Source organism: Alosa pseudoharengus, unplaced genomic scaffold (assembly GCF_046254945.1).
Source record: "Alosa pseudoharengus isolate Yale_2024_CS ecotype anadromous, Long Island Sound unplaced genomic scaffold, YU_APseudo_1.1 YU_APseudo_1.1_scf_24, whole genome shotgun sequence".
NCBI classification, from domain to species: Eukaryota; Metazoa; Chordata; class Actinopteri; order Clupeiformes; family Clupeidae; genus Alosa; species Alosa pseudoharengus.
The window spans coordinates 16,295,452-16,307,205 of record NW_027468689.1 but is presented as its reverse complement, the minus strand read 5'-3'; the positions used below and the strand labels follow the sequence as shown (position 1 = coordinate 16,307,205).

Sequence of the window (11,754 nt, the reverse complement as noted above, 5' to 3'; positions counted from 1 at the left end):
GATGGTTCTAGCAGAGAGAGAGAGAGCGAGAGAGAGAGAGAGAGAGAAGAATTAGGGAGGGGGAAAGAGAGAGTTAAGGAGAGAGAGAACTGGAGACTGAGTGTTTGTGAGAGAGGCTAATAGAGACATCGAGAAAGCGTAGGATAGAAAAAGAGATAGACAGAGGTAGAGAGATAGAGAGAGGTAGAGAGGGAGATAGGGAGAGAGATAGAGAGAGGTAGAGAGATAGAGAGAGGTAGAGAGGGAGACAGAGGTAGAGAGATAGAGAGAGGTAGAGAGGGAGTGCAGAGAGCACTCCAGACAGAAGGAATGGGAGAGGGGTCTGTTTGTGTAGATGTTGGAATTGGTTCTGATGTTTTGCCACAGACCCCCCCCCCCCTTCTTTTATACCAAAATGTCTGTCTGTGGCTCATCTCTCTAACTACACATACACATATGTCCAAAACAACGCAAACGCAAATCCTCCCTGTTCCATAGCATTCTATACGTGTGTTTGTTTTTCCCTTTGCTACATGGGACTTTGTTTTTTTTTCCCCAAGAACATCTGTTTCTTGTTGTCATGGTGAGGATAATGGATTTCATTATAGTATCTTCTTCTCAGACAAGAGTCTTATTGGGAGGAAATGACACGGTAACAGTAGTCTTTCGCAGCTGAGTCAGAGCAAGTGCCCATAACCTCCCAGCCCATTTAAAATACATTGTTTTCCACGCTTTCCACACACACACACACACACACACACACACACACACGCACGCATGTACACACACACACACACACACACACACACACACATAAACTCTGTTTTCCCTGGGTAGACTCATACTGACTGAAACAGCTGAGAGTCTGGCATGCCCTGGAATCCCTTCCTCCTCAGAGTAGCCTGGTCCAAGCCCTGATGATTTCATCCAAGTTAATCTTATAAAATCTCAGTGAATGTAATTACATGATATTCCAGTTCCTGTTTGTTATTGTCATTGTCTGATACTTCATATGGCAATAAATAAGGTGCAGAAACACAATACCAGGTTGACAGTGAGTTTATTGTATGCGATTTAGACTTATCGAGACAGTGTTGTCCGTAAAGATTTTTGAGGGATATTGTGCCAACTCTCTTCTAATCTTCATACAGACTTCAGTTTCAAAGATGCAAATTCCAAGACCTAAGACAGAGTCCCTTTGCACTTCCCTGTAATCAAATCACCGCTTGGAAATTGGATTGTCCTCCGTACCACTATTTTGATGCAGGTTAAATAAAGTCTTATATTACAGGCGGAAAGTTGGTGTGAGTGAATTTTTTGGGGACACGCTGCAGAATATAGCTCATGTCCTTTTAACATTCCACTGACCACTCTTTATGTGTTGCGTAGTCCATTGTGAGCAACAAAACCACACACAGGCCCTTCAGGCGTCCTCGTGGGCTTTGTTTTCAATTCTCCGCTTCACGCTCCTCACCAAGCATGGCGGTCTTGTTGTAGATGCTCTTTTTGATGTTGAGGACATTGTCCTGCTTTTATGAACTGTGGAACATTCAAGGCCCCCTAAAAAAAGTGAACACATCCTGTAGAGCTCGAGTACATGCAGTCGCTCGTAACATTCAGAAGATTCGAGACACGAGTCTGCTGGTTGTCTGAAGTGTGATTTACACTGATGATGGTTGATTTATGTGCAGATGGCTAGCAGATATTGTGCGAATCTTGGACTCAACCTCTTGAGACACAAAGAAAGTGATCCAATAAGCTGAATGAAGGGCAGACGTCTCTGATGTGTATTGTCTGCCTTCATTTGTGGATCCCAGGAACAAATAGAGAAATGGGCAGTTGCTCAAACCTGCTCATTTATCACAATAAAAGTCATCTGTCTTTTGACACTTCTCAACTGATGGAACTTGATGAGAAGCACACCCGTCATTAGGACAAGTAATTAATTTCTGTCATTGTGGACAACGTTCATCTACCCAATATACACTATTAACCCTTGTGTTATCCTCAAATCTTACCAACACTCTTTATCCTTGGGGTCAATTTGACCCCAGCTAAATAAACCCTCAGAAAATGATTATAATTAATATTGTTACCCAGTTTTTTTTGTGATGGGTACTTAAGAAGAGTGTGATAACCACCATCAAAAGCCCTACAAAACAATCCCACCCCCCCACACCCCTTTATGAACCTTGGAACCCTGGCTGGCAATATTGCCCATCCAGTGTCAGCAGCCCAAAGGCTTGCTGTTGCTTTCCCTTTTGACTTTTAGAGTCCTGCCAAAATGACTTATATGTAATAAGTACTTGTGTATGTAATAATGATAATAACAATATGTTCCCATACTATTCAAATAATAATATCCAAAATGTGTCAAATATTCATGTACCTTAAGTTTCATACAGCTGGGGTCAAACTGACCCCAAGGAACATCAATGTACAAAATATTTGTACAGAACATTGAAAACATATTATTGAACAAGTTTCATGCTAACTCTGTTGTACCCTTCAATTTAGGAAAAGTAATGAAACATGAAGCAAAAAAAAAGAAGTGAACCATATATTTTATGATGTTAAACGTTGCTTGGGGTCAAATTGACCCCAAGGATAACAGGAGGGTTAATGATGCACATTTGTATGTAATAAGACAACGTTCTCTGTACTGTAGATGAAATCATGATAAGCAAAAAGGACTCAGTTGGACAGTAGACTGTGATGTGTGATTCATGTGACATATCATATCGTGCAAGCTACCAGAATTGTTTCTATGTATTGCATGAGCTTAAGTGTTGCTATGTGTTGATATTGTTGTTGTTATTGTTGTTGTTTGTCTTAACTACATCACTAAATCCAAATGAGAAGAATGGCAGATTTTTTTTGTTGGCCGCTTTAAGGAGTTCATGTATAAAGCTAATAAGCTAACTAGCTAATAGCCCACAGATCTGCCGGCCAAACACTGACATCAGAACACCTGGCCCTGATAAAAAGCTAGCACACTTACTAAATGATGCATTGTGTTCAAATAGCTTTGTGCACAAATCACAAAAATGATGTAGGGAAAAATCCAGGTGACTATTAGGAATTACAGGTGGGGTTTTTTTCCCTTTTGAGAAGACCATGTAAAGTGGCATCAAAATTATTTGAAACAGCTACAAAACGTACCTTTGTTAAAAACAGTGAAAACATACATATTGGTATTGCAACCCTGATCATCTTCCAATTTCTTTTGATAGGGATCCACCAAATCCACCAGAAGTATGGACTCTCGTCAGAGACCCTCACGGTAAGAGCACCCTCTCCCTCTCTCTCTCTCTCTCTCTCTCTCTCTCTCTCTCTCTCTCTCTCTCTCTCTCTCTCTGTGTGTGTGTCTGTGCGCTCCATGTCTCGTGTCCAAACCTTGTCTCTGGGCCATGTGGTCTCGTGGTGATTGACTGTGTCTGCGTCTGCTCTGCATCTCTCTCGCATCTGTTTGCCAAGGTCCCCATCTCGAGGCTGTGTGTCTAATTAAAGTCTTTTCATCCCAGCGTTTTCATCATTGGGCCTCCTTAAGAAGGTCATTGTTCTTAAAGCGTGAATGGAGGGAGAACGCTCAAAGTTTGGCATCCAGAAGTCTGTCAACATAGGCTGTCTGTTGAGTCTGTCCCCATGCTTATTAGCCGGGAATGAGGCAACACGGGACAGATGGGACAAGTATGTCAAAACTGAAGACATCAAACTTGGATGGGACCTGCTTGTAGTTAGCGTGGGGACTTTTCAGGCAGGCTGTTTTGACTGAGAGCATCGGGGAAGACCAAAAACACCCAAACTGTGTATACTAAAGCAAAGTCAAAATGTGACGGAAATGAAACTATGGCTCTCTGTCTGTCTCTCTCCCTCTCTTCAGCACAAACTGACAAATTAAGTTGTATCGTAACGTATCATATCGTATCGTATCACATTGTATCATATCGTATCGTATCACATTGTATCATATTGTATCGTATCGTATCGTATCGTATCGTATCGATCTTATTGTATCGTATTGTATCTTAGTGTCTCTCTGCACTCACTGTTTAAAGATGGATATGGATATGTGTTAGTGAGTGACAGGGAGGTGACGCTGGGCATGTAACTAAAGTGTTCCATTCGCGTATCATTTGACACAACAATTAGCTTCCCTTTTAATCTATGGGACTGGCTATACCAGTTGTGATAGCGACGCAGACGTTTGAAAAATTGAGACCAGTCTAAAACTCTGCCCACGAACGGAGCGCTTCATTTACGTGCCTGGTGTAGCCTCCCTGTGAGACTTAGTGAGATTAAAATGTGAGATGAGCGGCCCGCAAAGAGACAAGACTGAGACAGAGGCCGGATTAAGAATATTAGTAAGAGGTATAAGTATACTGTAGACCAAAGCCAATCGCTACTTTGTGTCTGTGTCTGTGTAGGTGTGTGTGTGTGTGTGTGTGTGTGTGTGTATGTGTGTGTGTGTGTGTGTGTGTGTGTCTGTGTGTGTGTGTGTGTGTGTGTGTGTGTGTGTGTGTGTGTGTGTGTGTGTGTGTCTGTGTGTCTGTGTGTGTGTGTGCAGATGTGACATGCACATATGTGAATTTTACCACATGTTTTGTATTCTATGTTTATGCTATATCTTCAGTGTCCTGACATGTTTCTATATATCCACTGGATGTTTCATGCTTTGGCAACACTTTTATCACACCTTTAAATTATGCCAATTGTCTTTGTGTGTGTATGTATGTGTGTGTGTGTGTGTGTGTGTGTGTGTGTGTGTGTCGCCAGGAGCCTGAGTATGATCCAGAACCTGGATGACACGGAGGTGGACCTGGTCTACATCACAGAGCGGATCATCTCACTGTCCTTCCCCACGGGCTCCGACGAGCACAGCTACACCTCCCACCTCAAGGACGTGGCCGCCATGATGAGGTCCAAGCACGGAGAGCACTACCTGGTGAGCTTCATTACATTTACATTTATATTTACATTTACATTTATTCATTTAGCAGACGTTTATATCCTAAACAACTTACATATGTCAATACAGACATATATGTAACACAGACACATATGTATGTGTGTGTGTGTGTGTGTGTGTGTGTGTGTGTGTGTGTGTGTGTGTGTGTGTGTGTGTGTGTGTGTGTGTGTGTGTGTGTTCATGAGGCAATGCAGTGTTATGTCTAGCCGTCTAAAGTGGCTTTGTTTGTCTCAGCAGGAGTTCTGCTGGTTTACCCACAGTGTTGTTACTGTGGTGTCATTCTTATGGGTCCACATGAAATCCTCTTTAATGAACTAGTGTGGATTGTTTCTGGAGTTGATTTTTGGGGGCCTCATTTTGTGACAAATGAAGTGCAAAGTATTGTACTAATAACAAAAATTGTTATAATCGCTTATGCTTATGATCTTATTTTGCTCATTGCAATTACCAATTAATGCCTTAAGTATTGAATTAGCTATGATTAGACTCTTGTACTTTGCCGATCTTCTAAATGATCAAGACTTAGGTCTCGAAAACGCTTATCCATTGAAGTAGTCTAGGGCTTTTAGAGTTGTATGGACTCATGTCTCACCTCTTTGATGTTCCTGTTCCCATGGTTACAGGTTCTTAACTTGAGTGAGCACCGAAATGACATCGTCAAACTGAACCCAAAGGTGAGCTCTTGCACCAGATGAAATGTCATGCTCATATCATTAGGTTGTATTCATTTTGTGCGCTATAAACCATGTTCTCATTTTAAATGTCTGTTTTATTGCACTGCTGTCTGTCCCTTATCCTACTATGTCTGTCTTGAGTGCTGTATATCTGTTTTTATTTTTGTTTTCTCTCTCTTGCTTTCTTTCTTTCTCACTCTCTTTTACTCACACACATATAACCCAACAACACAGTCTGTCGTTATAACTGAAATTCACTTTATCCTGTATTGACAATGACTCCTCACCTTTCTGTGTGTGTACGGTATCAGGTCATGGACTTTGGCTGGCCTGATCAACATGCACCTGCCCTGGACAAGATCTGTAGCATCTGCAAGGCCATGGACACCTGGCTCAATGCAGACATACACAATGTAGTTGTCCTACACAACAAGGTGAGCCTGCACACTGCACACATTCAGTAATAAACACTGGCAAACACACAGACACACACACACACACACACACACGCACACACACACACACACACACACACACACACACACACACACACACACATACACACACACACAGTGACAGACATAAGTAAGGACATGCTGAACTGGTAGGGATAAAATCATCACTTTTTTTTTTCTTTTCGAGACAATTTTTGCTTTTCTTGCCAATTTTTGCTTTTCTAGATTTGTTCAGAATAGACCACAGTAGAGTGAATAAGTAGCTTGCGCACTGAAGACTTCCCTGTGAGACTGCTGCTGTGTGTTTACAGAACAGACAGTAGGGGGCGCTCTTCTACCATTGCCCTTGACCCCTACAGTCACACTGTGTGGGGGGGCGGGGGGGTTGTTAATGTGTCCCTATCTATACCTTGGTGTAGATCGAGTTTGTGTGGTTCAGGTTTACATGTGGTTTGGGGTACATACTGGTATAGACCTGATTTGAGACGGTTGGGTGGTGTGCAGACTGAATGGGTTGAGATGTTTTAAAATGGTGTTGATTTGCTGTTAAGAACTACAGTCTACAGTCTACAGCTTTGTGTGCGAGACTCTCTCTCTCTCTTTCTCTCTTCTCTCTCTCTCTCTCTCTCTCTCTCTCTCTCTCTCTCTCTCTCTCTCTCTTTCTCTCTCTCTCTCTCTCTCTCTCTCTCTCTCTCTCTCTCTCTCTATCCCCCCCTCTCTCTCTGTCTCTCTCTGTCACCCACAGACACACACACACCAGATACACACACACACACTGGCACCCACTTCAACACCAACAATATCAACAAAAAAAACAAGTTCAATCAAGAAACACAATACAACACAGCAGAAGCAAGCAGTGAACCAGTGGCTCTGTAGCGCTTCATCAGTAAGAGTCCAGTCCAGAGGTCATTTCCCCTCCTCTGCTCTCATCTCCGCACAGTGGCGGGCGGTGGCGGGGCTTTGAAAGGCAACCCGATCGCTTGGCGGCTCCACGGCTTTGCGGACTGCCGCGCAGTGTAAATAAAGCGAGTCATTAAGTGTGTGTGTTCTCTCCGCCGAGCGTCCAAACACTGTGTCGCCGTGGAAACCACCACAGCCCATTTTGCTCCGGTGGAAATGGAAGCTTGCGGTTTGGTGTTGGGGGGGGGGGGGTGTATTGAGAGATGGTGTGTGTGTGTGGAGTGGGGGTGAGGTGTGGAGGGTGTAGAGGGGGAAAGGGCAGGAGACTAGAGGGAGTTTGGAGGGGGGAAGTGGGGGAGTTAATAGCCTCCATTCAGTGCAGCGAGGGGCCATTTGATTAACTGTACCCCCATTGCTTGGCTCAATCTCAATCACTCCCCTCTCTAGTTCCAGCTGACAGCCGTCGTGACGCTCTTTTCTGGGCCCCCACAATGCCCGGCTGTGTCCCGACCAGCCCAATCATCTCTCCCCAACCCGCTTCCCCATCCAACAGCACTTTCCACCAATTTGGGGCATTTCAGAACATAAAAAAGAAGAAAAAAACAGCTGCAAGTACAGAGCCGAGGCTGTTGTGTGTGTGTGTGTGTGTGTGTGTGTGTGTGTGTGTGTGTGTGTGTGTGTGCTATTTTTCGGAACGAGGATGCTGTGCCCTGCAATCTCAGATTCATGAGAATTAGCTGCAGTTGCTCGAGCATGGCTGCAGCGTTGGCTTGGATTGCCAAAGCAATGTCTATTTTTGTGGACATTTTTTTTTCCCACTTGGTGCCTGGAGTTTTTCTGTCTCCGGATCTGTGGGCATCCTGTTGTTGTGTCCTCCAAAACGATCACGGAAAAGAACAAGATCATTATGTTGCTAGCGTTCATATTCATGCCGCACTGTAAGATGCCAGGCCAGGCGAATGAAAGCAAGACGGCAGCATAGGCTCGGCTCAAGTCACACGCAAAAAAGATCTTGAAGTTCATCTGGATATTCAATTTGGGTAGCTGTGACTAATAGCTGTTCAGATATGTTCCACAATGAGAACATGCTCAAAGTACCTAAGACAACTAGATGTATACAACAGCTAGGTTTATCAAATTGCTTTCTGAACAAAATGATTTCTGATTGGACAAGAGGTATTCCATGTGTGGTAATATCCTGACACACCCCTTAAACTAAACTAAAGACTCCTGTGCAGTGACTTTTACGTGGATGTTGCTACTACATAAACTATACAAAATGAGGTTAAGGAATCAGGGCATTTTAATCTGTGTTAATTTTTGGGTTATGGTTATGGACAGCCTCCTTCCCAAAGCTCCCTCTCTCACTGACCCTTACTCTCTCCATCCCTCCCTTTCCCTCTCCCACTCTGCAGGGCAATCGGGGTCGGACAGGGGTTGTGATCGCGGCCTACATGCACTACAGCAACATCTCTGCCAGGTAAGGGAGTGGGAACGGCCTCGCTTGAGGAGCGGCGATTTGTGCCATAATTCTGTCTTAGCCTGCTGTGCTTCTCCAAGTCCCCACAGCGGGAGTGTCAGCTGGTGATGAATGGGCCAGGCTGTGGGGATGGGACGAGGACGGGCTCTGGTAAAGCCCCCCCCCCCCCCCCCCCACACACACACACACACACACACACACACACACACACACTCCCCACCCCCAGCAGCCCACAGACAAATTCAGGTTAACTTTGTGTCACTGGCCCCTTTTATGCCAGGAATACACAGTGTGTGACAGACGTGCACACAAGCGCGCGCACACACACACACACGCACATGCACGCACACACACACACACACACACACACACACATACTGGTACACACACACGCACACACACACACACACTCACACACAGGCATATACACACACACACACACACACACATCCACACACATAAACTCTCACACACACACACACACACACACATCCACACACAGAAACTCACACACACACACGCTCATGCACAGATACACACACACACACACACACACACACACACACTAACTGGTAAAGTGAAAGCACCGCTGTCTCTTCCCATTAAGCTAAATGAATGGGCCGTAATGGAGGCCACTCCCTCCCCCTGGGCCCTCTCTGATGTGTCTTTGCTTTCCACAGTGCTGACCAGGCCCTGGACAGGTTCGCAATGAAGCGCTTTTATGAAGACAAAGCCCTGCCAGTGGGCCAGCCGTCCCAGAGGAGGTGAGTGGGCGTGAGAGCCGCAGATAGGCTACTGCTGTCCACCACGGCTGCTGCTGTTGCTGCTAGCCGCTAGCGCTAGCCACTACTGCTATACTCATGAATGCTTTACTCAGCCACCAAGGTAGACCTGCTTCAGGGGGAGAAGGAGGGCAGGAGCTTACTGCTGTCCTCATAATGACCATATTCAAACACAGTAAAGGGGGTGTCATGCTTTGACTGACATGTGTTTTTTTTTTTTTTTTTGGGGGGGGGGGTGGTTTTGCCTCAGTTGTTCTGTTGGGTCAGTTGCTTGGCAGGATTGGCACCCCTGGCATGATACAGGGGGGAAATCTTTGGCTACCTGATCAAAGACCACCTGACCCCTCCCCCCGAATAGATTTCCCCCCAGCAATCTGTCATCACAGGCATGCTTGATGGCCCCAGTCCAGGCCTGTGCTCTGAAACCACACACATGCGCACGTGCACACACACACACACGCGCGCACACACACACACACACACACACACACACACACACACACACACACACACACACACACACACACACACACACACACACACACACACACACACACACACACACATATTCAACAAGTGTAAACATTTATGGATTGGACGCTCCTCTTATTTAGCCATTTCAAAGCTCCTCCCAATAGTTTATAACTACCGGTATGTGTAGTAATAAACACAATGGAGTTGTGTTTGCAGTTTTGGATCAATCATTTTTCATAATTTTCAAATGTAAGACAGGTCAGACAAATATTACAGAGCAGCATTTTTTTGGTTTTGGGATCCTGAAGAATCAGCTCCTTCAGCAGGGGGATTAGTCTTGCGTAAATGACAGCACGGCTGATACTAAAGTTGGCTCTCACTATTGGCTGGGCTAATTTTTCACAGGAAGATTTTCACTGGAGAATCTCTCTCTTCAGAAAACAGAATCGGAACCGTGCTTAATCTCTGTCTGGGAACCCGGCTGCTTGAAAACAGGAACAGAGGAAGCCACCATTATGTCTGCGGAATGCAGACAATCCCTCATCCCTGAACCCTTGTCCATTCCTCTTCCTCCTCCCTAGTCGTTTTTTCAAGAGGCTTTGAAATAATAAGATGCTGATAATTACCTTGGCTCACAGAATGACTGTAAGCCGACAAAGTAACCAGACTGTCAGACAGAATCTACCCTCAAAATGTTCCGGAACGTTTCAGAAGAGGCTGCATTAAAACAAAAATGCCAATGGCTTTATGCAATGAGGTCCAGAGAAGTTAATTTATGAAACGTAATGCGTGTTTGTGACGTGTTAGCAAAATATGAACTGCTCAAAACCAAAATATTATGTCCAGTTATTGTTCAAAGAGCCACAAACTCAGGCTGTTTTTTGTGAAAAGAATTAAGCCACTGTGTTTAAAAAGAAAACGTAGATTTATTAAGTGGTTTGTTTGTCCAACATATAACATTGAAAAAAACACTTCATCATTAGTACACGTGCTCTAAGACTAATTTCCATACAATGCTACAGGGCAACTTTCAGACCATATGGCATCTCATACTACAGTCAATCTCTGGACTAGTTGACTGCAATAAAAGTGAACAAAACACCCACATGGATTATGGAAGTCTGGAAACTGTTCCCAGAACAGCCGCTCAGCCCTGCTTTTGCCTGTACCTCAGGGCCACTCCTGTCCCCTGACACTACGACCTTGACCCCAGGGGTGAAGTTCAGGTCACTGCTATTCGCACAGTACCCATGTGACCAAATCTCAACTGGGCTCACGTCTCCCTGTCTTCTGCCAACAGATTAGTGCCATCCTCTGGACCTTGAATCAAAACAGTGCTCTCCTCGACCCTTCATTAAAGCACTGACATAACCCAGGGGACACACAGTATCTGCCATAGAGTGCAGTCTCATGGTACATACTGTGCCATATCTAGCAGTAGATGTTGACTGATAGACTAGTTTCACTAAGTCACCATTGTCATTCTCAAAGGTCTTAACAGCATAATGTAACATAACATTAAGCTTCCATAGGATTAAATGTCACAAGCTTGATCATTCTTATAGGAAACATATAGTTGTGCTGTTGAATTTTTATGACAATGTAAGGGATGGCCCTCCCCCCCAGAACAGGAAGCCTGCCCCCTCCCCCCACCACCACCACCACCACCACCTACCTAGTCTCGCACATTAAGTTATTTGACATTTAATTTTGCTTTGCTTTGCTTTGCTTTGTTGTGTGTGTGTGTGTGTGTGTGTGTGTGTGTGTGTGTGTGTGTGTGTGTGTGTGTGTGTGTGTGTGTGTGTGTGTGTGTGTGTGTGTGTGTGTGTGTGGGGTGGGGGGTGTATCTGGAGAGGAGAGTGGAAAGTGGGTTCACTGTGGAGGTTCTATTCCATCCCTGTGGAGAAGAGGCAGGACCCAATGTGGTTTGGCCCCCAGTGAGTGGTGCGATTTTGTCCCCCCCCTCACACACACACACACACACATACCCCACACACACAACAACCCACCCCTGCCTGGGAACGTGGAGCATGTTGGA

General features: G+C 44.9%; 1 protein-coding gene across 1 annotated transcript in view; it reads left to right on the top strand.

Moving 5' to 3' along the window:
• tns1a (tensin 1a) overlaps positions 1–11,754 on the top strand; it is a 62,530-nt gene that overhangs the window by 6,375 nt on the left and 44,401 nt on the right. The window contains exons 3-8 of the mRNA XM_076303270.1: positions 3,213–3,262; positions 4,756–4,924; positions 5,572–5,622; positions 5,934–6,056; positions 8,396–8,460; positions 9,141–9,224. Of these exons, the coding sequence (XP_076159385.1) occupies positions 3,237–3,262; positions 4,756–4,924; positions 5,572–5,622; positions 5,934–6,056; positions 8,396–8,460; positions 9,141–9,224 (518 nt within the window). The 5' untranslated portion in view covers positions 3,213–3,236. The remainder of the gene's footprint in view (positions 1–3,212; positions 3,263–4,755; positions 4,925–5,571; positions 5,623–5,933; positions 6,057–8,395; positions 8,461–9,140; positions 9,225–11,754) is intronic.